Source organism: Salvelinus alpinus, chromosome 20 (assembly GCF_045679555.1).
Source record: "Salvelinus alpinus chromosome 20, SLU_Salpinus.1, whole genome shotgun sequence".
NCBI classification, from domain to species: domain Eukaryota; kingdom Metazoa; phylum Chordata; class Actinopteri; order Salmoniformes; family Salmonidae; genus Salvelinus; species Salvelinus alpinus.
Genome location: NC_092105.1, coordinates 6,974,215 through 6,999,950, shown reverse-complemented (window position 1 = coordinate 6,999,950; position 25,736 = coordinate 6,974,215). Strand labels below are relative to the sequence as shown.

The 25,736-nt window shown below is 45.9% G+C and overlaps 3 protein-coding genes across 3 annotated transcripts; 1 reads left to right on the top strand and 2 right to left on the bottom strand.

The window, feature by feature from the left end:
- The first annotated feature begins 897 nt into the window (after positions 1 to 897).
- LOC139547276 (uncharacterized) lies at positions 898 to 3,063 on the top strand. The gene has a single exon (XM_071356334.1). The coding sequence runs from the start codon at positions 898 to 900 to the stop codon at positions 3,061 to 3,063; it is 2,166 nt and encodes a 721-aa protein (XP_071212435.1).
- Positions 3,064 to 7,723: 4,660 nt separating this feature from the next.
- Positions 7,724 to 9,960, bottom strand: LOC139546239 (oligodendrocyte transcription factor 2-like). The gene is made up of 2 exons (XM_071354376.1): positions 9,826 to 9,960; positions 7,724 to 9,507 (listed from the first exon to the last, which is right to left on the bottom strand). The coding sequence occupies exon 2, from the start codon at positions 9,469 to 9,471 to the stop codon at positions 8,671 to 8,673; it is 801 nt and encodes a 266-aa protein (XP_071210477.1). The 5' UTR covers positions 9,472 to 9,507; positions 9,826 to 9,960; the 3' UTR covers positions 7,724 to 8,670.
- Positions 9,961 to 15,470: 5,510 nt separating this feature from the next.
- Positions 15,471 to 24,363, bottom strand: LOC139547275 (uncharacterized). Its single transcript, XM_071356333.1, has 3 exons — positions 24,148 to 24,363; positions 17,355 to 18,839; positions 15,471 to 17,237 (listed from the first exon to the last, which is right to left on the bottom strand). The coding sequence occupies exons 1-3, from the start codon at positions 24,361 to 24,363 to the stop codon at positions 15,471 to 15,473; spliced, it is 3,468 nt and encodes a 1,155-aa protein (XP_071212434.1).
- Between the last annotated feature and the right edge of the window lie 1,373 nt (positions 24,364 to 25,736).

Sequence of the window (25,736 nt, the reverse complement as noted above, 5' to 3'; positions counted from 1 at the left end):
TTACACAGCTAAGACGTGACCTGTTGTCTGACTACTGCTACAGAGGCACTTCTCTTCACATTCTATTTGTTTTTTTCTCTCCCTCTCTTATCTTCTCCCTCTCTTATCTTCTCCCTCTCTTATCTTCTCCCTCTCTTATCTTCTCCCTCTCTTATCTTCTCCCACTCTTATCCTCTCCCTCTCTTATCTTCCCCTCTCTTATCTTCTCTCTCTCTTATCTTCTCCCTCTCTTGTCTTCTCCCTCTCTTATCTTCTCCCTCTCTTGTCTTCTCCCTCTCTTATCCTCTCCCTCTCTTGTCTTCTCCCTCTCTTATCTTCTCCCTCTCTTATCTTCTCCCTCTCTTATCTTCTCCCTCTCTTATCTTCTCCCTCTCTTGTCTTTTCCATCTCTTATCCTCTCCATATCTTATCTTCTCCCTCTCTTATCTTCTCCCTCTCGTATCTTCTCCCTCTCTTGTCTTCTCCCTCTCTTACCCTTTCCCTCTATTATCCTCTCCTCTCTTATCCTCTCCCTCTCTTATCCTCACCTCTCTAATCCTCTCCCTCTCTTATTCTCTCCCTCTCTTCTCCTTTCCCTCTCTTACCCTCTCCTCTCTTATCTTCTCCCTCTCTTATCCTCTCCTCTCTTATCTTCTCCCTCTCTTATCCTCTCCTCTCTAATCCTCTCCCTCTCTTATCCTCTCCCTCTCTTATCCCCTCTCTATTCTACCCGTCTGTCTCTGCTTATGTTCCTTATTCTGTCCCCAGCATCAGCTTCGCGGCATCTCTTCAATACCTTCATCATGATCCTTTGGGCGGTTTAACAAAACACAATGGGCCTATTTGAAAGGTTGTACATCTGTGCAGCGTTTTGGGAGGTTTAAGTCCAGTGTAAGTTGGATGTAAGACCAACTCTTCATGCCTCCTAGTCCTAACCCTCACTACATCACCCCTCCTAATCCTCACTACTTCACCCCTCCTAACCCTCACTACATCACCCCTCCTAACCCTCACTACATCACTCCTCCTAACCCTCACTACATCACCCCTCCTAACCCTCACTACATCACCCCTCCTAACCCTCACTACTTCACCCCTCCTAACCCTCACTACATCACCCCTCCTAACTCTCACTGCATCCTCCCTCCTAACCCTCACTACATCACCCCTCTTAACCCTCACTACATCACCCCTCCTAACCCTCACTACATCACCACTCCTAACCCTCACTACATCACCCCTCCTAACCCTCACTACACCACCACTCCTAACCCTCACTACATCACCCCTCCTAACCCTCACTACATCACCCCTCCTAACCCTCACTACATCACCCCTCCTAACCCTCACTACATCACCCCTCCTAACCCTCACTACATCACCCCTCCTAACTCTCACTACATCACCCCTCCTAACCCTCACTGCATCACCACTCCTAACCCTCACTACATCACCCCTCCTAACCCTCACTACATCACCCCTCCTAACCCTCACTACATCACCACTTCTAACCCTCACTACATCACCCCTCCTAACTCTCACTGCATCCTCCCTCCTAACCCTCACTACATCACCCCTCTTAACCCTCACTACATCACCCCTCCTAACCCTCACTACATCACCCCTCCTAACCCTCACTACATCACCCCTCCTAACCCTCACTGCATCACCACTCCTAACCCTCACTACATCACCCCTCCTAACCCTCACTACATCACCACTCCTAACCCTCACTACATCACCCCTCCTAACCCTCACTACACCACCACTCCTAACCCTCACTACATCACCCCTCCTAACCCTCACTACATCACCCCTCCTAACCCTCACTACATCACCCCTCCTAACCCTCACTACATCACCCCTCCTAACCCTCACTACATCACCCCTCCTAACTCTCACTACATCACCCCTCCTAACCCTCACTACATCACCACTTCTAACCCTCACTACATCACCCCTCCTAACCCTCACTACATCACCCTTCCTAACCCTCACTACATCACCCCTCCTAACCCTCACTACTTCACCCCTCCTAACCCTCACTACATCACCCCTCCTAACCCTCACTACATCACCCCTCCTAACCCTCACTACATCACTCCTCCTAACCCTCACTACTTCACCCCTCCTAACCCTCACTACATCACTCCTCCTAACCCTCACTACTTCACCCCTCCTAACCCTCACTACTTCACCCCTCCTAACCCTCACTACATCACCCCTCCTAACCCTCACTACATCACTCCTCCTAACCCTCACTACATCACCCCTCCTAATCCTCACTACATCACCCCTCCTAACCCTCACTACATCACCCCTCCTAACCCTCACTACATCACCCCTCCTAATCCTCTCTACAACACCCCTCCTAACCCTCACTACATCACCCCTCTTAACCCTCACTACATCACCCCTCCTAACCCTCACTACATCACCCCTCCTAACCCTCACTACATCACCCCTCCTAACCCTCACTACATCACCCCTCCTAACCCTCACTACATCAGCCCTCCCAACCCTCACTGCATCACCCCTCCTAATCCTCTCTACAACACCCCTCCTAACCCCCACTACATCACCCCTCCTAACCCTCACTACATCACCCCTCCTAACCCTCACTACATCACCCCTCCTAACCCTCACTACATCAGCCCTCCCAACCCTCACTGCATCACCCCTCCTAACCCTCACTACAACACCCCTCCTAACCCCCACTACATCACCCCTCCTAACCCTCACTACATCACCCCTCCTAACCCTCACTACATCAGCCCTCCCAACCCTCACTGCATCACCCCTCCTAACCCTCACTACATCACCCCTCCTAACCCCCACTACATCACCCCTCCTAACCCTCACTACTTCACCCCTCCTAACCCTCACTACATCACCCCTCCTAACCCTCACTACATCACCCCTCCTAACCCTCACTACATCACCCCTCCTAACCCTCACTACATCACCCCTCCTAACCCTCACTACATCAGCCCTCCCAACCCCCACTACATCACCCCTCCTAACCCTCACTACATAACACCTTATGAATATTCGAACTATCGACATCTCAATCTGGGAGTTTAGGATCAAGTTTAGGATCAAGTTTAGGATCAAGGAATCTGTCGCCATGGCACCAGCTATGGATAAGGATCTGTTAACCAGCTTTCTGTGGTAAATCACTCTGGCACTAAACAAGCATCTTTATATCTTTAAATTATGCATATATACAGGTCCATGTGATATAATAATGGATCAACTATCAGGTCCATGTCATACAATAATAGTTTAACTATTTATTAATTTAAGACTAGTACTTTAAGATTTGCATTCTTTAAATACATACATTATACTACCCTAATTATAGGACTGCAGAAATACATGCAAGAAACATAATTTGATATTTACGATTATTGCAGCAACCTACATGTAAGTTGAACTATTATGTATGTTAGGCCTGCTGTATGTTAGGCCTGCTGTATGTTAGGTGTGTGTTGGTATAATGGTGTGTGTGTGTTGGTTTAATGGTGTGTGTGTGTTGGTTTAATGTTGAGTGTGTGTTGGTGTAATGGTGTGTGTGTTGGTTTAATGGTGTGTGTGTGTTGGTGTAATGGTGTGTGTGTTGGTTTAATGGTGTGTGTGTTGGTTTAATGGTGTGTGTGTGTGTGTTGGTTTAATGGTGTGCGTGTGTGTTGGTTTAATGGTGTGTGTGTGTGTTGGTGTAATGGTGTGTGTGTTGGTTTAATGGTGTGTGTGTGTTGGTGTAATGGTGTGTGTGTTGGTTTAATGGTGTGTGTGTTGGTGTAATGGTGTGTGTGTGTTGGTGTAATGGTGTGTGTGTGTTGGTTTAATGGTGTGTGTGTTGGTTTAATGGTGTGTGTGTGTGTGTTGGTTTAATGGTGTGTGTGTGTTGGTTTAATGGTGTGTGTGTTGGTATAATGGTGTGTGTGTGTGTGTGTTGGTTTAATGGTGTGTGTGTGTGTGTGTTGGTTTAATGGTGTGTGTGTGTTGGTGTAATGGTGTGTGTGTTGGTGTAATGGTGTGTGTGTTGGTGTAATGGTGTGTGTGTTGGTTTAATGGTGTGTGTGTGTGTGTGTGTTGGTGTAATGGTGTGTGTGTTGGTATAATGGTGTGTGTGTTGGTATAATGGTGTGTGTGTGTGTGTGTGTGTTGGTTTAATGGTGTGTGTGTTGGTGTAATGGTGTGTGTGTGTGTGTTGGTATAATGGTGTGTGTGTGTGTGTGTGTTGGTGTAATGGTGTGTGTGTTGGTGTAATGGTGTGTGTGTTGGTGTAATGGTGTGTGTGTTGGTGTAATGGTGTGTGTGTTGGTGTAATGGTGTGTTTGTTGGTGTTGGTGTAATGGTGTGTGTGTTGGTGTAATGGTGTGTGTGTGTTGGTGTAATGGTGTGTGTGTGTTAGTGTAATGGTGTGTGTGTGTTGGTGTAATGGTGTGTGTGTGTTGGTGTAATGGTGTGTGTGTTGGTATAATGGTGTGTAGATAACTGACTGACAGTAGGTGTCTTGCTGACTCGTAATGAAGTGAAAAGGCTGCTCGTTAAGGTGGGAATGAAATAGATGGAATTGTGGTGAGTGAATGGGGGGGGTGGGGGGGGGTTCTATTTAATTTTGAAATGTGATACCTTATAGTCCTCATTAACTCTGTGAGTAATTGCATTTTGCAGGCAACAAATGGGTTCTCAATGGATTGGCAGGCTGAGATGACCTGAACAACAGATGCCGGTTAAAAAGACGTGATCAGCATTGTGTCCTGTAACAAATTTGATTAACCTCAGTTTGGACTCAAATTTGTTCTGTCAAACATGTAACTTTATCCTATTTATTAGGCTAGTAGACCTGGCTGAGATGGCTCGGGTGGCATCTTCTGTCTGCACTAAAAGTTATCTCTCTTCCTGGCCCACAGTGTTGACCTTTTAGCAGTACCTTTGGGAGAGACAGCAGTAAGTTTGAGGGAGATAGCAGTAAGTTTGAGGGAGATAGCAGTAAGTTTGAGGGAGATAGCAGTAAGTTCAGCGGGAGATAGCAGTAAGTTCAGGGGGTGATAGCAGTAAGTTCAGGGGGAGATAGCAGTAAGTTCAGGGGGTGATAGCAGTAAGTTCAGGGGGTGATAGCAGTAAGTTTGAGGGAGATAGCAGTAAGTTCAGGGGGTGATAGCAGTAAGTTCAGGGGGTGATAGCAGTATGTACAGGGGGTGATAGCAGTAAGTTCAGGGGGAGATAGCAGTAAGTTCAGCGGGAGATAGCAGTAAGTTCAGGGGGAGATAGCAGTAAGTTTGAGGGAGATAGCAGTAAGTTCAGGGGGTGATAGCAGTAAGTTCAGGGGGTGATAGCAGTAAGTTCAGGGGGTGATAGCAGTAAGTTCAGGGGGTGATAGCAGTAAGTTTGAGGGAGATAGCAGTAAGTTCAGGGGGAGATAGCAGTAAGTTCAGGGGGAGATAGCAGTAAGTTCAGGGGGAGATAGCAGTAAGTTCAGGGGGAGATAGCAGTAAGTTCAGGGGGTGACAGCAGTAAGTTCAGGGGGAGATAGCAGTAAGTTTGAGGGAGATAGCAGTAAGTTCAGGGGGTGATAGCAGTAAGTTCAGGGGGAGATAGCAGTAAGTTTGAGGGAGATAGCAGTAAGTCAATAAATGTTATTCTTTCTTCTTCTCTATGCAATGTCCTACAAATCTTCAAGGACTTTTTCAGTTTCTTATTCACATCTTTTGAATAATTAAATTGTTAAAAAGAGAGGAATAAACAAATGCGAGCATGAATATTCAAACATCAGGTTCATTCCATATCGTTCCAGCTTCAAAAGCCTTTCGAAAACATTTCAACAGCATGCACAATCTGCTATGCAGCTGCCGCCGTTTACTAATGTATACCCAGCTATATTCATTTATTCGCAGATATTCTTCAGAACAGAATTTATTCGTATGTCTTAGGGATCGTTTGCCCGCATATTTTGCATAGCTCAAGAATCCCCAAAACATTTTCTCTACGTCTTGGTAAGTGGCCCCCCTGTCATGTCGTCTCAGAACAAATATCCAACCGGCCGCATTTCATCAAGATAGTATTTGCTTTTTTCAGCTTATCAAAGTATTTAAAAACCTAGAGATGTGGAAGTCCAACTGGATCCATGCCGAAACAATTCAAAACAACGCTCGTTGTGACAGCAAAGGGGCTTTGTGTGTGATGGCACACGTGGACAAATCAAATCGGTGCCAAAAAAAAAAGTTACAAGTCACCTTATGAGCTAGTCTGAAGGAGAGGCAAAGTCACAAACAAGTGTGTTATGCTCTGAAAAGATGGAGGTGAAAACTGTAACCTTTAAATAATTATGATATATCTCATATATACTTTGAATATAAGTGATATTTCTTGGTTTTTGTCTAATTAGTGAGACTAAATTGACTTGATTCATAACTTGGCCGGTAAGGGATGTGTTATGTGTTAACTCTGTGACTTGTACGAGGCATCCTCCACAACCAGACACCATAAATCAAAGCGGAGCTATTCAGCAATTCTTTCTTGAATCTTTCGATTAAATAATAAATTATTATCCTCAACGTTCCTGACATTTGTAACTTTTTATAATCATGGAAAATAAATTAGGCATGATGTCACATCTGAACATTTATGATGAAAGGAGTCTGGCTTGTGACTCCAAATGCCCAGTTTGCAGTGAATTCCATTTTATGTGGTTTATATATTTTTTTAATTCTATGAAACGAAATATCAAAAAGCTAATAAAATAAATTCAACGTCAACGTGCTTAGAAAAGTTCAAGATGTTGAATAACCATTTTGGGATATTTGATTTCTGAATTAGGCTACTGGGATTATAGTAGGCCTATAATGATGTTGCTAACAAAAGTGAGAGCTCAAAGTTGAGCAGTCTGGACTAAAATCTACATGTTGTGGATTTCTTTGTCCTTAGTTGAATTGAAGGGGGGGGGGGGGGGGGTAAGTCATTGTTAGTCAATCATAAATCTGATCAACAAAAATACGTTCCAAAAACTTTTTCTACTTCTATTAAAGTGTATTTGTGTTTCTAATTCTAATTATTTTGACCGCAACATAATTTACTAAAGGCTTATTGTTTACACATGGCCTTTCGGTCTGAATAAAATGTCGAAGTTTGCCTTGGTCCATATTTCAAAATGGAAAATGTCTTAAACTATGTATATAATCTGTAGTGGATGGTAGAACACTGTAAATAACTAGTTCGTGTTTCATATTTTGTTGTGAAAATAAATGGGTTTTGTATTTAGTTATTAGTGGAATAAGTAAATTGTGGTTGTATCATTTCATTCATATCTTATCACGTCTCATTTGGACGATCAGCTACATCGCAAGTTATCCAAACGAAGCAAGGCTAAAACTGTCTGGAACCTGATAGGCTATACAATTCATTTTATATAATTGCTAAATGAAAATTAAGAAACTACGTTTTTTTTTTTTTTTTTTTACAAAACTGTGTATGTTGACCCACTATCAGGCTACCAAGCACAGCTTAAAACCTAAGGTGTTTCTGCTTGTCTCCAAATGCCAAAGACACTTTAGAATAAAACAACCGGGTTAGCTATTGCTTAGATGCCCCATTTGAGGTTCACCATTTAGACTACAATGGCTCTTATTGGGGGTCATTTAGCCTGTGCATGTGTTCCTTACAACTTTACGTGGAACTTTAAGCGTTGATGTTTTGTTGCAAGAGGAGGACATCAATAACGAATAGGCAACAAAATATGTCATTATTAAACTTGTTTTTATTTAACATTTAAAATCCCAAGATAATCATCGTCATTGATTCATTTGAAATCCCATTGAAAATAAGTAAATAAATATCATTTAAGCACTTTTTTTTTTTTATATATATATATAAAACATAAAGAAGTGATCGTTTATGGTGTCGTGCGGTGACTGGCATGCGTGGCAACACACAATGGGAATAGAAACGTCCACACGAAAGCAGACATCTAGGCAGTGACGGCAGTGACGTCGAAGAGAGAACACTGAAGGGACATATTATACAAGAGGACAGAGGACAGAAGCAGGTGCAACATGGTACCAGAGCGCTACGTGGCTGAGAGCAGACATGCTAACGGGGGTCAATCCAAAAAAACATTAACCAAAAAAAGGCTTGATATAAAATCTCTCGTACTATATAAACAGAATTCTGAATCTACATATTTACAATCTACATTACCATTGTGTTCTCATCCAGTTTGCTATATCTAAGTATTGTCTTTTAGTTTATTCGGTCTCGGGAATGGGCTAGTCTTAAAGTTCAATAATGATCAAGAACATTACATGAAATAATGATCAAGAACATTATATTAAATAATTATCAAGAACATGACATTAAAAGACATCAGTAATTCCATGTGAATGGTGTATATTCCTGGCAGCCACAATGTAAGAAACCAGTGAATTGATGGCCATTACTGAATATTAAAATGTGTCATAAAGCACCTTTTATTAATTACGCTATATACTGTTACAAAATGCTATGTTAGTAGCGCTCTTCCAGTTTTTATAAAGTAAGGAATTTCTGCTGGCTCAATCCAAAGCTAATTTCAGCAACAGATAAATAAAATGTAAAAGGTGTTGATATGGACTAAGATGCAGGGTGACGTCTACAGCCGAAAGTTATTTTCACTTTTCTCCTGCTCTCGTTCTATGATAAGTGTTCATGTCATTTGGAGTCACTCGTCAGCCTGGACATGGTGACAGCGCTCATGCCGGACACATGTGGAGGTGGCACCTGGCACATGCTGCACGGACAGGGCATCCCTGCGCCCCAGTGATGGAAGCTGCTGCCCAGGGGGCCCGGGCCGGCCGAGGGCGCCTTCAGGAGTCCATGGTGGGGTCTGATCGAGGTAAGACCCGTTGCTGAGAGAGAGGCTGCGGTGGAGACCGCCGGGGGAAGAAGTGGGTGGTGCACCGGGTGGGAGGCGTGAGAAACAGTCGGATGGCCGGGCAGTGGCCCAGTGTGCGCCATGGTCCCACAGGCGGAGGGGTGGAAGCTGCTGTGGTGTCCGCTGCCATAGATCTCACTGACCAGTCTCTTCATCTCCTCCAGCGAGTTGCTCAACATCAAGATGTAGTTTCTCGCCAGGAGGAGAGTGGCGATTTTGGAAAGCTTGCGCACCGAGGGCCCGTGCGCGTAAGGCATAACCTCCCGGAGACCGTCCATGGCGATGTTAAGGTCGTGCATCCTCTTCCGCTCACGGCTGTTGATTTTCAGTCGCATCCCCTGCAGCTCGTTCTCCGAAAGCAGTTTACGGTCCTTCTTTGACAGCATTTTCAGAGTGATATCATCGTCATCATCGGAGAGGCTCCGCATGTCCGCCGGTATCTCCGGTGGAGAGTCGCTCTGTGTGGACGAGACAGTACCGGAGAAGCCTACCATATGCTTCTTCATCGCATGCAGAAACATATCATGCACTTCGGGGGAGGAAGGTCGGCTAGACACTCGGCTGGTATCGGAGTCCATGATGATGCTCAGGTTTAATTCAGACAGCGCAATAGTCTACGGAAAGAAAAGTAAACAAACCATTTAGCATTCAGATTTTTTCACAACCACGCTAGCATTACACGTTAAAACCGTGTGAATATTTCCTAAGAATATACTTTCAAACTAATTCAATGTTCAATGCTGGAGTAACGAGAAGGTAAACAAACACATCCACGAAAGTTCAGGAGAAGGTTCTTGAAAGTTATTCTACTCATGATGGTCAATATGTTCATTCTCAAATTAGGATAATTTTTTTTATGACAGAAATCACAGTTGCCTAAATGCCATAAGCCTACTATCAATATTATCCCGGAGAGCAGACGTGAAACATACCGAGAGATGTAGAACGCAGCTCGGTGCAGAGAAAGTGTTGCTGTTGAATCCACTTGTTACTCCCCAATCACAACTGACAGCCCATTTGGCATGCACGAGCACGTTGACATGGTTTTATAGCGGACTTAAGTATCCGACGGGGGGCAAGTCACCAGGACAATGCCATTGCTTTTCCGACCTACTGTCATCCACCAATGGGCTGCTTGCGAACCGGGACAGGGAGGAGGCTTGGAGGAGTTAGGGGTTCTTCAAATCTGATGTCATTACAAAGAAATTGTAGCTTCGTTTAAAAGAATGAATTAGACACACTCTGCATATGGGATCTTGCGAGGGAATTACATTGTTGAGGCATGTAGATGTTTTAGTGACCGACAAGAAAGAAGTATGCAAAAAAAAAAAAAACGTATTGACCACCAGATCAGGAAATAATTGTCATTATATCAAATAAAAACGTAGGCTTTACGTCAATTAATGGAGCCTATTTTTAAAATAAAACATTCCTTGCAGAAAAACTTATTTTTTTTTCTCGAAAAAGATTCGACTTTTTGGTGGAAAAATAGAACGAGCTGTTTTATTTCTTATTATTTACACTTTCGCAATATTATTCTGTCGTATTTATATAAGATACCTGACTGAGTCGTGATATAACTCCCCGATACCATCGTAGTATTTATATAAGATACCTGACTGAGTCGTGATATAACTCCCCGATATCATCGTAGTATTTATATAAGATACCTGACTGAGTGGTGATATAACTCCCCGATATCATCGTAGTATTTATATAAGATACCTGACTGAGTGGTGATATAACTCCCCGATATCATCGTAGTATTTATATAAGATACCTGACTGAGTCGTGATATAACTCCCCGATATCATCGTAGTATTTATATAAGATACCTGACTGAGTCGTGATATAACTCCCCGATATCATCGTAGTATTTATATAAGATACCTGACTGAGTGGTGATATAACTCCCCGATATCATCGTAGTATTTTCACCACTCAAGTTGGCCTAATCCATGTTATAGGAAAGAATCAATACATGTGAATGGTCAAAGACAATATTGGATAACTGTAAATTAATGCATAGTTTCATGATGAAAAGCCGACTGATGAAACATTTTTACTTTTAATTAGTCGACATGTGAGATGCTTTGTTTGCTTGTTCGTTTTCTAAACGAAACGCTATAATTCCTCAGAAAATATAATAATACACATGATCATAATTTGACAGGACACTTCGATAATCCTTCGTTTTTGTTTTTTTTGCTGTGAAAATTAAAGCAATATTACAAACTCATTCAGGCTCTTTAATCAACGAATAATGATTAAGCTTTGTGGTGCAATATGTGAATCTTCTGTCGTTAAACACACACAACGCCACAACACACACACACACACTCCGCCCGCGCCCATTTAAAGGCGCTGATTACGGTTTGAGTTAATGCGGGGTTTATTGTTTTAACCCGACGACCCCTTGAGCAACCAACAGCTGACGGCGTGAGCCAAGACTCAAGCCGTTAAAGTGCATGTTAACGTTAATATAAATGAAGCGTGCAAAATTGTTTTTAACGGTTACGATCAGTAACATTTCAATGGGTCCAATATGGACTCACATCAGTGCAGGCCTCTTTTTTGTGTGGCCAGGCGATAGAAGAGAGAAAACAAGAGACGCTCTGACGCTCTGACATAACTGAAGTTGACAAGGTCATTGTCCAAGAAATATGGAACAAGTCATAAATTAGAGGAAAAAGCATGAAACATGAAGTACATAGTATAATAATAATAATAATGATAATAATAATAATACTAGTGTAATTTATTATTTAGCTGTACCTATTTATTCAAATAAATCCTCAGTGACAAATGTTGTCAGTAAGATCATTGAGTTGTCCTTATGCAATGTGGGCTACTCTACCGTGATGACAATAATATAGCCCAACTATGCTGTATAGTACAATATTGTTACGATAGTAAACTGACCGTATTGTAATGTAAAATAAGTCAATAATGTAGCTACTATGCAGTTATATGGAATTGCATCACGAAAGTATTATAAGTATTATATTAAACTGTGGTATTTGTGACCCCACTTTAAATACGTGTAATGCACATGTTGAGACCAATTTTAATTCAACGAACCTTCTGTAACAATAGACTACTCACGCATTCTGTATAAAGTATTTTTTTACTCACGGTGCAGAGTAAGCGATCTCTGACCGACTGTTATCTATTGCTTTCCATGTGTGATACGGATTTCCTTTGTCTTTGCAAAACCATTATAAAACACTGTTCAGTTAACTGAGATACAGCCTAGTTTCTTTAACGTCGTTCGATGAAGAACAAATCCTGACAGTACAAGGCAAACAAATATAAGTTGAACCATATCGAGGCTAGCAGGTTATATGAGTAGGACTAGGCCTCCACTCGTCCAGTGAGCAGTGGGTCCCCAAGCCAGGTCACCCGTGATGCAAGTGGGTCCCTACAAGAACTAGGTTTGTGTGCGCGCTCCAAGGATTTAGCGAACGGGGGAGTCAACAAGCAGATGATACCCGTACCTTGCTGAATATGCACCCTGCAGGCAACGCGCCTGCGCACGGTGTTCTCACGGCCTCACGGTGTAATAAATGGCAGCATCAGTCAATGCAACGGGAAGCTCCGCGAAAAAAATAAAATAAAAAAAGATATCACAGAATCAAGGTCGTCATTTGCATTCTTTTACTGTTTTTCTCTTTTCTGTTCATTAAACTAGGCTACTTATTGTGTTGTTTTGCTGTTTTTCTCCTCTCGCTTGTCCCGCCTGTTTGCTTGTTTACTCACACTAAATAAGATTATGCTAATTAGAACGGATAAGTGGCGGGTTTCTGAGAAGTGGCATTTAAAAAAAACAGGGGAGTTCAGTTACTGCGCGAATGGTACCTTCATTAGACATTCCCATAATCTCACTTGTTAGAGAAGCCAATGGTTGCTTAACACATGCAGGGACTGTCTGGTTTTGGAATCAGAGGGACTACAAAGACAGATATGGGCTAATGTTTGTGGTTATCCCCCCCCCCCTCATATCATTAGGTAATGTCAGCTGGGGATGAGTATATCATTAGGTAATGTCAGCTGCGGGGCTGTCACAAGTCACAACCTACCATCAGAGATACTGATTGACAACTGTTTATGGAGTAATGATGTTGGACAAAAAAAAAGGATGGGGGAAGAGACGGTCTCTAACTTTCAATTACTTTTCCAGAACGACCACAAACGGGCTTCAGGTTTTAACATTAGACCTCGTTCTCTCTCATATTGAACGTTATTGGGGGGGGGGGGGGGTACTAATGGTGCCCTCATTGCAGCACAGTTACAACCCACTGGACACACACTGGTTGAATCAATGTTGTTACCGTGGACACACACACACACACACACACACACACAGAGAGGGACACAGAGAGGGAGAAGATAAGAAAGGGAGAAGATAAGAGAGGGAGAGGATAAGAGAGGGAGAAGATAAGAGAGGGAGAAGATAAGAGAGGGAGAGGATAAGAGAGGGAGAAGATAAGAGAGGGAGAAGATAAGAGAGGGAGAGGATAAGAGAGGGAGAGGATAAGAGAGGAGAGGATAAGAGAGGGAGAAGATAAGAGAGGGAGAAGATAAGAGAGGGAGAGGATAAGAGAGGGAGAGGATAAGAGAGGGAGAGGATAAGAGAGGGAGAGGATAAGAGAGGGAGATATTAAGAGAGGTTGAATGACGTTGAAACCAAGGTTAAATAGACATTGATTTGACATCTGTACCCAATTGGGAACACCTGAATTGTTGTTGGATTTGGCATCAGCCCATTGCAAAACACCACGATGCAGTTACAGCTCACAGCCAGAGAACATTTTCACATTTTCATTTCACAGATTAGGTGTGTAAAATAAAATGATAATAATGTAGGAAGAATTAACTCGTCAACAGGTGGTTAGGCCCATGAGCCAAAAGGGTCTTCAGAGTACAGAGATGGCTCTAGTCTACTGCAGCTCTCTAAACCAAGTTACTGATTGGAAAGCTTTTGACACCTTCAGGTAAATTGTCCTCCTGTCTGCGCTGAGTGACTTTCCATCGCATGGCGAGCAAAGCTCTAATTCTCTGTAGTGGTTTTGTTGGCCCTCTGTCCTCAGTACATTACAGTTTTGAGGTAATGATGTTTCTGCCACTTCAGAGGACAATAGCGAGAGAGGACAGGAGAACACAGCTGTTAGTTTGTCAACCACTATGCTCTTCCACAAAATTTTCACTTTAAAAAACTGTTATTTTCTATGTATTTTTCTATCGTTTTCTCCCTGTGCTGGCAGGCCGTCTGCAAGTGTGTGGCCTAACTTTACAATGCTAATGACAGCGACGGGAGGCTGCGGAGAAGACATGTCGCCTTACAAGACGCTTCAGAATCTCTTATTTATTCATCTGCTAATCCTGCCTGGTGTTCCAAGGTAAACAAGCATGTCCCACGCTGGCCGAGGGGCTGTGGGGTCTGGGGGGGATGGGGGGGCTGTGGGGGATGGGGGGGGGGGCTGTGGGGGATGGGTGGCTTTGGGGGGGCTGGAGGGACTGGGGGGGCTGTGTGGGTTGGTAGGAAACACAGGTGAGGATTAAAACCAAGGCGGAGGGATTGGCTAAGTAATAGTAATTATGATTTTGTTAAACATTTCTCTCTCGCTCTCCCTCTCTCTCTCTTTCTCTCTCTCTCTCTATCTCTCTCCCTCTGTCAGTCTGGGTGGTGGTGGGCCTGTGCTGTGGTGAATACCAATAGTGAAGGGCAGCATATGTGAGCCATACTTAATCCTGCTAATCTGCCTTCAAAAGAAAAAGAAAGAGAACAAAAAAAAACTGAGAGAAAAGAGAAGAGGTTGAAAAAAAGCGAGAGAACTTTCTCTTTCTGTCTGGGGTTCTGACCAGCGGTGTCCAAATGAACAGAAAAACATGAATAATGCTGCTTCCAAGATCTTGGAAAGAAATGAAAATGAAAATTCTTCTAAATCCATGGAAGAAAGAATAAATGTGTCTGTGATCGGGCCATCGTATTCCAGGGCCATCGTATTCCAGGGCCATCGTATTCCAGGGCCATCGTAATCCAGGGCCATCATATTCCAGGGCCATCGTCTTCCAGGGCCATCGTCTTCCAGGGCCATCGTATTCCAGGGCCATCGTCTTCCAGGGCAATCGTATTCCAGGGCCATCGTATTCCAGGGCCATCGTATTCCAGGGCCATCGTATTCCAGGGCAATCGTATTCCAGGGCCATCGTATTACAGGGCCATCGTATTCTAGGGCCATCGGATTCCAGGGCCATCGTCTTCCAGGGCCATCGTCTTCCAGGGCCATCGTATTCCAGGGCCATCGTCTTCCAGGGCCATCGTATTCCAGGGCCATCGTCTTCCAGGGCCATCGTATTCCAGGGCCATCGTATTCCAGGGCCATCGTATTCTAGGGCCATCGTATTCCAGGGCCATCGTATTCCAGGGCCATCGTCTTCCAGGGCCATCGTCTTCCAGGGCCATCGTCTTCCAGGGCCATCGTATTCCAGGGCCATCGTATTCCAGGGCCATCGTATTCTAGGGCCATCGTATTCCAGGGCCATCGTATTCTAGGGCCATCGTATTCCAGGAACATCATATTCCAGGGCCATCGTATTCCAGGGCCATCGTCTTCCAGGGCCATCGTATTCTAGGGCCATCGTATTCCAGGGCCATCGTATTCCAGGGCCATCGTATTCCAGGGCCATCGTATTCCAGGGCCATCGTATTCCAGGGCCATCGTATTCCAGGGCCATCGTATTCCAGGGCCATCGTATTCCAGGGCCATCGTGTTGGGGTGTACGGAATGGGTGGTGAGAGTGGGGTGTTGGGGTCTACGGGCTGGGTAGTGGGGGTGGGGTGTTGGGGTGTAGGGGCTGGGTAGTGGGGGTGGGGTGTTGGGGTGTATGGGCTGGGTAGTGAGAGTGGGGTGTTGGGGTGTAGGGGCTGGGTGTTGAGAGTGGGGTGTTGGGGTGTAGGGGCTGGGTGGTGAGAGTGGGGTGTTGGGGTGTACTGGCCTGGGTAGTGGGAGTGGGGTGTTGGGGTGTACTGGCCTGGGTAGTGAGAGTGGGGTGTTGGGGTATAGGGGCTGGGTGGTGGGAGTAGGGTGTTGGGGTGTAGGGTGTTGGGGTATAGGGGCTGGGTGGTGAGAGTGGGGTGTTGGGGTGTAGGGGCTGGGTGGTGAGAGTGGGGTGTTGGGGTGTAGGGGCTGGGTGGTGAGAGTGGGGTGTTGGGGTGTAGGGGCTGGGTGGTGAGAGTGGGGTGTTGGGGTGTAGGGGCTGGGTGGTGAGAGTGGGGTGTTGGGGTGTAGGGGCTGGGTGGTGAGAGTGGGGTGTTGGGGTGTAGGGGCTGGGTAGTGAGAGTGGGGTGTTGGGGTGTAGGGGCTGGGTGGTGAGAGTGGGGTGTTGGGGTGTAGGGGCTGGGTAGTGAGAGTGGGGTGTTGGGGTGTAGGGGCTGGGTGGTGAGAGTGGGGTGTTGGGGTGTAGGGGCTGGGTTGTGAGAGTGGGGTGTTGGGGTGTAGGGGCTGGGTAGTGAGAGTGGGGTGTTGGGGTGTAGGGGCTGGGTGGTGAGAGTGGGGTGTTGGGGTGTAGGGGCTGGGTAGTGAGAGTGGGGTGTTGGGGTGTAGGGGCTGGGTGGTGAGAGTGGGGTGTTGGGGTGTAGGGGCTGGGTAGTGAGAGTGGGGTGTTGGGGTGTAGGGGCTGGGTGATGAGAGTGGGGTGATGGGGTGTAGGGGCTGGGTAGTGAGAGTGGGGTGTTGGGGTGTAGGGGCTGGGTAGTGAGAGTGGGGTGTTGGGGTGTAGGGGCTGGGTAGTGAGAGTGGGGTGTTGGGGTGTAGGGGCTGGGTAGTGAGAGTGGGGTGTTGGGGTGTAGGGGCTGGGTGGTGAGAGTGGGGTGTTGGGGTGTTGAGGTGGGTAGTGAGAGTAGGGTGTTGGGGTGTAGGGGCTGGGTAGTGAGAGTGGGGTGTTGGGGTGTTGAGGTGTACATGCTGGGGACTGAGAGGGGGATGTTGGGGTTTTGGGGTATAAGGGCTGGGGACTGAGAGGGGGGTGTTGGGGTGTTGGGGTATACGGGCTGGGGACTGAGAGGGGGATGTTGGGGTGTTGGGGTATAAGGGCTGGGGACTGAGAGGGGGATGTTGGGGTGTTGAGGTATACGGGCTGGGGACTGAGAGGGGGATGTTGGGGTGTTGAGGTATACGGGCTGGGGACTGAGAGGGGGAGGTGGGGTGTTGAGGTGTACATGCTGGGGACTGAGAGGGGGATGTTGGGGTATACGGGCTGGGGACTGAGAGGGGGATGTTGGGGTGTTGGGGTATACGGGCTGGGGACTGAGAGGGGGGTGTTGGGGTATACGGGCTGGGGACTGAGAGGGGGAGGTGGGGTGTTGAGGTGTACATGCTGGGGACTGAGAGGGGGATGTTGGTGTGTTGGGTTATACGGGCTGGGGACTGAGAGGGGGAGGTGGGGTGTTGAGGTGTACATGCTGGGGACTGAGAGGGGGATGTTGGGGTATACGGGCTGGGGACTGAGAGGGGGATGTTGGGGTGTTGAGGTATACGGGCTGGGGACTGAGAGGGGGATGTTGGGTTATACGGGCTGGGGACTGAGAGGGGGATGTTGGGGTGTTGGGGTATAAGGGCTGGGTACTGAGAGGGGGATGTTGGGGTGTTGGGGTATACGGGCTGGGGACTGAGAGGGGGGTGTTGGGGTGTTGAGGTATACTGGTTGGGGACTGAGAGGGGGAGGTGGGGTATACGGGCTGGGGACTGAGAGGGGGAGGTGGGGTGTTGAGGTGTACATGCTGGGGACTGAGAGGGGGATGTTGGGGTATACGGGCTGGGGACTGAGAGGGGGATGTTGGGGTGTTGGGGTATACGGGCTGGGGACTGAGAGGGGGGTGTTGGGGTATACGGGCTGGGGACTGAGAGGGGGAGGTGGGGTGTTGAGGTGTACATGCTGGGGACTGAGAGGGGGATGTTGGGTTATACGGGCTGGGGACTGAGAGGGGGATGTTGGGGTGTTGGGGTATAAGGGCTGGGGACTGAGAGGGGGATGTTGGGGTGTTGGGGTATACGGGCTGGGGACTGAGAGGGGGATGTTGGGGTGTTGAGGTATACTGGTTGGGGACTGAGAGGGGGAGGTGGGGTATACGGGCTGGGGACTGAGAGGGGGATGTTGGGTTATACGGGCTGGGGACTGAGAGGGGGCTGTTGGGGTATACGGGCTGGGGACTGAGAGGGGGATGTTGGGGTGTTGGGGTATAAGGGCTGGGGACTGAGAGGGGGATGTTGGGGTGTTGGGGTATAAGGGCTGGGGACTGAGAGGGGGATGTTGGGGTGTTGAGGTATACGGGCTGGGGACTGAGAGGGGGATGTTGGGGTGTTGGGGTATACGGGCTGGGGACTGAGAGGGGGATGTTGGGGTATATGGGCTGGGGACTGAGAGGGGGATGTTGGGGTATACGGGCTGGGGACTGAGAGGGGGATGTTGGGGTGTTGAGGTATACGGGCTGGGGACTGAGAGGGGGATGTTGGGGTATATGGGCTGGGGACTGAGAGGGGGATGTTGGGGTATACGGGCTGGGGACTGAGAGGGGGGTGTTGGGGTGTTGGGGTATACGGGCTGGGGACTGAGAGGGGGGTGTTGGGGTGTTGGGGTATATGGGCTGGGGACTGAGAGGGGGGTGTTGGGGTATATGGGCTGTGGACTGAGAGGGGGATGTTGGGGTGTTGGGGTATACGGGCTGGGGACTGAGAGGGGGGTGTTGGGGTGTTGGGGTATACGGGCTGGGGACTGAGAGGGGGGTGTTGGGGTGTTGGGGTATACGGGCTGGGGACTGAGAGGGGGATGTTGGGGTTTTGGGGTATAAGGGCTGGGGACTGAGAGGGGGATGTTGGGGTTTTGGGGTATAAGGGCTGGGGACTGAGAGGGGGGTGTTGGGGTGTTGGGGTATACGGGCTGGGGACTGAGAGGGGGATGTTGGGGTTTTGGGGTATAAGGGCTGGGGACTGAGAGGGGGATGTTGGGGTATATGGGCTGGGGACTGAGAGGGGGATGTTGGGGTGTTGGGGTATACGGGCTGGGGACTGAGAGTGGGCTGTTGGGGTGTACGGACTGGGCTGGGGGGGGCTTTATCCCTACAGCTATTAGGAGGTAATTAAGTCCTAACACCACAGAGCCTCCCATGGCTACTATAACACAACTGCAAATGGAAAGCTTACAAGCTCCTTTAGACGGCAGGACAAATTGAATGGAACTCATTGGGCTTTAGCCATTATTCCAGCGGACCCATCTGGCTGGGAAAAGAGAAAGGGATTTGCTGGAGGTTGTGAGGGGTTGTGGTTGGTTCGCTGCGAGGTGTGTGTGTGTGTGTGAGTGTGTGTGTGAGGGGGTAAAGAAAGGGGGTCTGGGAAGGGGATTGAGGTGTTTGAGGGGCGCAGAGGGATTTGTTTTAGAGGTGTCAGCTCCTCTTTAACAGCAGCCTGAGATTTGCTTTCGCCAAATGTTACAAATGTTTCGACAACCTGTTCTGTGATCCTCTGGGGTCAGGCAGGGGGGCGTGGGGGGTGGGGAGGAGGAGGGGGGGGCAGGCAGGGGGGGAGTGGGGGGTGGGGTGGTGGGGGGCAGGCAGGGGGGTGTGGGGGGTGGCATGGGGTACAAGGGCTTTACACTCACAGATTTAAACAACAGCATGGCGATGAATATATTCACGCCTGCATTCACACGCTATAGGAGCTCCAGATGCTTGTTCTAGCCAAAGAAAGAAAATATCTTTCCATATCCTACTGAGACCTGCTATCTATACATACTGTACTGAGACCTGCTGCTATCTATACATACTGTACTGAGACCTACTGCTATCTGTACATACTGTACTGAGACCTGCTGCTATCTATACATACTGTTCTGAGACCAGACCTGCTATCTATACATACTGTACTGAGACCTGCTGCTATCTATACATACTGTACTGAGACCTGCTGCTATCTATACATACTGTACTGAGACCTGCTGCTATCTATACATACTGTACTGAGACCTGCTGCTATCTATACATACTGTACTGAGACCTGCTGCTATCTATACATACTGTACTGAGACCTGCTGCTATCTATACATACTGTACTGAGACCTGCTGCTATCTATACATACTGTACTGAGACCAGCTGCTATCTATACATACTGTACTGAGACCTGCTGCTATCTATACATACTGTACTGAGACCTGCTGCTATCTATACATACTGTACTGAGACCTGCTGCTATCTATACATACTGTACTGAGACCTGCTGCTATCTATACATACTGTACTGAGACCTGCTGCTATCTATACATACTGTACTGAGACCAGGCCTTATTCCGGGTCGTACATGTGTGACCAAAATCTAGTGTGAACAAAGAAGCATTACATTTGTTAGACGAGGGATGTCCGTTATCTTGGAGTGACAGCGGGAGTGATCGTTTATATAGGAGATTTGAAGGGACATATCGGTATATAAAAGAGATACCCCATTCAAGTACTCATCGAGATGACGTGAAATATATTAAACCTTATCTGAACCCACTTTGTTTCAAGAGCAGCTACAAGCAAACTATCTACTTAGGTGTACTTTAATTAAGTTCGCTACATAGGCAGGTTAGTGTAATTTCAGCCTAGGTATTCATTGTTAAATACAAGTTCTATATTCCAATTTGCAAACAAATTCATTATTTAACAGTCCCATCTCTCTAGAAGATTTTAACAGCTTTCTCCCATTGTGCGTTTTTTTTAGCAAGATCTTTGAAATTGTGCAGTACTTGAAACATTTATATAGAATAAAATAGGATATAACTTTATTGGACATTTTTCTTTGGCATCAACTTACAAGAACAACAAATAAACACATACACATGGTACACACGAGGAACAGTCATCCTAGTACACTGTTACTGTAAACACATAGAGAACAGTCAGCCTGGTACACTGTTACTGTAAACATACAGTCAGCCTAGTACACTGTTACTGTAAACATACAGTCAGCCTAGTACACTGTTACTGTAAACATACAGTCAGCCTAGTGCACTGTTATTGTAAACATACAGTCATCCCAGTACAGTGTTACTGTAAACATACAGTCAGCCTAGTACACTGTTATTGTAAACATACAGTCATCCCAGTACAGTGTTACTGTAAACATACAGTCAGCCTAGTACACTGTTACTGTAAACATACAGTCAGCCTAGTACACTGTTATTGTAAACATACAGTCATCCTAGTGCACTGTTACTGTAAACATACAGTCAGCCTAGTACACTGTTATTGTAAACACATAGAGAACAGTCAGCCTGGTACACTGTTACTGTAAACATACAGTCAGCCTAGTACACTGTTATTGTAAACATACAGTCATCCCAGTACAGTGTTACTGTAAACATACAGTCAGCCTAGTACACTGTTATTGTAAACATACAGTCATCCCAGTACAGTGTTACTGTAAACATACAGTCAGCCTAGTACACTGTTATTGTAAACATACAGTCATCCCAGTACAGTGTTACTGTAAACATACAGTCAGCCTAGTACACTGTTATTGTAAACATACAGTCATCCCAGTACAGTGTTACTGTAAACATACAGTCAGCCTAGTACACTGTTACTGTAAACATACAGTCAGCCTAGTACACTGTTATTGTAAACATACAGTCATCCTAGTACACTGTTATTGTAAACACATAGAGAACAGTCAGCCTAGTACAATGTTATTGTAAACACATAGAGAACAGTCAGCCTGATACACTGTTATTGTAAACACATAGAGAACAGTCAGCCCGGTACACTGTTACTGTAAACACGAAGAGAACAGCCTGATACACTGTTATTGTAAACACATAGAGAACAGTTAGCCTGATATACTGTTATTGTAAACACATAGAGAACAGTCAGCCCGGTACACTGTTACTGTAAACACGAAGAGAACAGCCTGATACACTGTTACTGTAAACACGAAGAGAACAGTCAGTCTGTGTACCCACAGAGCTACACTGTAATGCACATATTATTATTATTAGCATTGTAACTAAAGTTTCAAATCCAGATTGATATAAAGTGAAAAGTGAACCACTATTTCATTTAGATATTTCCCACAGATTTTTTTTTTTTAAATCGTGTGTCGATCACAGTAGAGAACTTTCTATTCCTGAGAGTAGCGATGAATTTCCCCCCTGACTAAGTTGAATGACAGCGATATAACTTTTGAGATCCTATCTAATTCCTAATTCTATTTAACCCTCTCCTTACTGTCTTACGGTGCTGCGTTACCGTTTGTGATATTAACATTCATACACTGACAGTGTGTTAATAGACTTATTTAGGAAAAGTCAAGAATTGACAGTGTGTGTGTGGGGGGGGGGGGGGGGGGGGGGGCATGACTTAAAAAATGCAAGAGAAATAAAATGATAGCAATCATGAGCGATCAAAATGACTGCTTTAGCAGTTTTAGAGTTAAAGGAGAATAATGACCAGGAATCTCCCGTCCTTAAAAGGAGCGGCATTCACTGAACAACAGACAGAACTAGGAGAAACAATAGCAGGCAATGGAGTTCACATACAGCAGCTCCACCATGGGAAGAACTGAGCCTGTCCCATTCTGTGGTTATTAGCATCATATAGAGAGAACCAAGCCTGTCCCATTCTGTGGTTATTAGCATCATATAGAGAGAACCAAGCCTGTCCCATTCTGTGGTTATTAGCATCACATAGAGAGAACCAAGCCTGTCCAGTTCTGTGGTTATTAGCATCATATGGAGAGAACCAAGCCTGTCCCATTCTGTGGTATTTAGCATCATATGGAGAGAACCAAGCCTGTCCCATTCTGTGGATTTTGGCATCATATGGAGAGAACCAAGCCTGTCCCATTCTGTGGTTATTAGCATCACATAGAGAGAACCAAGCCTGTCCCATTCTGTGGTTATTAGCATCACATAGAGAGAACCGAGCCTGTCCCATTCTGTGGTTATTAGCATCATATGGAGAGAACCAAGCCTGTCCCATTCTGTGGTTATTAGCATCACATAGAGAGAACCAAGCCTGTCCCATTCTGTGGTTATTAGCATCACATAGAGAGAACCAAGCCTGTCCCATTCTGTGGTTATTAGCATCATATAGAGAGAACAAAGCCTGTCCCATTCTGTGGTTATTAGCATCATATGGAGAGAACCAAGCCTGTCCCATTCTGTGGTTATTAGCATCATATAGAGAGAACAAAGCCTGTCCCATTCTGTGGTTATTAGCATCATATAGAGAGAACAAAGCCTGTCCCATTCTGTGGTTATTAGCATCATATGGAGAGAACCAAGCCTGTCACATTATGTGGTATTTAGCATCATATGGAGAGGGGGTGTAAAATTCCTCCACTCTCGCTCCCCTACGCCCCTCCCCACACAGACAGACAAACCCACACAGCCTCGTTGCACCTAACGAGGGGGCGCACACGTTTATTACCATCCCTCCTCTAACCACACATACAGTCATCACACATACACACATACAGTCACCACACACACACACACACATAAAGTCACCACACACACACATACAGTCACCACACACACAGACATACAGTCACCACACACACACACACATACAGTCACCACACACACACACACACACACACATACAGTCACCACACGCACACACATACAGTCACCACACACACACACATACAGTCACCACACACACACACAGACAGTCACCACACACACACACATACAGTCACCACACACACACACACATACAGTCACCACACACACACACATACAGTCACCACACACACACACACACATACAGTCACCACACGCACACACATACAGTCACCACACACACACACATACAGTCACCACACACACACACAGACAGTCACCACACACACACACACATACAGTCACCACACACACACACACATACTGTCACCACACACACACAAATAAAGTCACGACACACACGCAGACACACACACACACACACACACACACACACACACACACACACACACACACACACACACACACACACACACACACACACACACACACACACACACACACACACACACACACGTACAGTCACCACACACACACGCAGACACACACCCCATACACACGGACACACAGACACACACACACACAAACACACACACATACAGTCACACACACACATACAGTACACACTCACACACACATGTTGTAACTCTTCATCATGTTGTAACTCTTCATCACGTTGTAAACTCTTCATCACGTTGTAACTCTTCATCATGTTGTAACTCTTCATCACGTTGTAACTCTTCATCATGTTGTAACTCTTCATCACGTTGTAACTCTTCATCATGTTGTAACTCTTCATCACGTTGTAACTCTTCATCATATTGTAACTCTTCATCATGTTGTAACTCTTCATCACGTTGTAACTCTTCATCATATTGTAACTCTTCATCATGTTGTAACTCTTCGTCATGTTGTCAATCATCTGTTTTCTAAAGACTCCAGAAAAAGTTACTTGAAGAATAAGCAGGGAAAAAATGTGTATTACATATAAATTTAGATGCTAGTAGTTTCATTTCGTGATGTAGAAAACGGTTCCTGTAGTACTTTACAGACATTTTTAAAGTGCTATCTAAAATGTGTCCCATTGCCTTTTGTCTAGAACCGTGCAGAGTGATTTCATTGGTTACTGTAATGTTTCAGAGGTTGACTGTATCAGATTTCCATCATGCCTTGTGGATAGCGGAGGGTGTTCAGCTGGGCATCGGGTTGAGCTAAGGGAAAAGTACAGCAGCCCTCTAGTTGACGAACAGAGGAGAAACAGCAGGAGAAACAGCAGGAGAAACAGCAGGAGAGAACAGGACACTAAAGGACTGCTCACTGTCAGTCAACAAGTGGCAGCAGACTGGGTGTAAATATGAATGGTGTGAGCAGACACCTGGGGACATACAGTGAGGGAAAAAAGTATTTGATCCCCTGCTGATTTTGTACGTTTGCCCACTGACAAAGAAATGATCAGTCTATAATTTTAATGGTAGGTTTATTTGAACAGTGAGAGACAGAATAACAACAAAAATATCCAGAAAAACGCATGTCAAAAATGTTATAAATTGATTTGCATTTTAATGAGGGAAATAAGTATTTGACCCCCTCTCAATCAGAAAGATTTCTGGCTCCCAGGTGTCTTTCATACAGGTAACGAGCTGAGATTAGGAGCACACTCTTAAAGGGAGTGCTCCTAATCTCAGTTTCTTACCTGTATAAAAGACACCTGTCCACAGAAGCAATCAATCAATCAGATTCCAAACTCTCCACCATGGCCAAGACCAAAGAGCTCTCCAAGGATGTCAGGGACAAGATTGTAGATCTACACAAGGCTGGAATGGGCTACAAGACCATTGCCAAGCAGCTTGGTGAGAAGGTGACAACAGTTGGTGCGATTATTCGCAAATGGAAGAAAAAAAAACAACTGTCAAACTCCCTTGGCCTAGGGCTCCATGCAAGATCTCAACTCGTGGAGTTGCAATGATCATGAGAATGGTGAGGAATCTGCCCAGAACTAAACAGGAGGATCTTGTCAATGATCTCAAGGCAGCTGGGACCATAGTCACCAAGAAAACAATTGGTAACACACTACGCCGTGAAGGACTGAAATCCTGCAGCGCCCGCAAGGTCCCCCTGCTCAAGAAAGCTCATATACATACCCGTCTGAAGTTTGCCAATGAACATCTGAATGATTCAGAGGACAACTGGGTGAACGTGTTGTGGTCAGACGAGACCAAAGTGGAGTTCTTTGGCATCAACTCAACTTGCCGTATTTGGAGGAGGAGGAATGCTGCCTATGAC

Coding starts and splice junctions, on each gene's coding strand:
- LOC139547276 (XM_071356334.1), top strand. CDS start 898: ATGCCTCCTAGTCCTAACCCTCACTACATCACCCCTCCTAATCCTCAC.
- LOC139546239 (XM_071354376.1), bottom strand. CDS start 9,471: ATGGACTCCGATACCAGCCGAGTGTCTAGCCGACCTTCCTCCCCCGAA.
- LOC139547275 (XM_071356333.1), bottom strand. CDS start 24,363: ATGACGAAGAGTTACAACATGATGAAGAGTTACAATATGATGAAGAGT. Junction 18,840..24,147: donor ACATGATGAAGAGTTACAAC/GTGATGAAGAGT, acceptor TCCCCCTCTCAG/TCCCCAGCCCGTATACCCCA. Junction 17,238..17,354: donor CCCCTCTCAGTCCCCAGCAT/GTACACCTCAAC, acceptor TCCCCCTCTCAG/TCCCCAGCCCGTATACCCCA.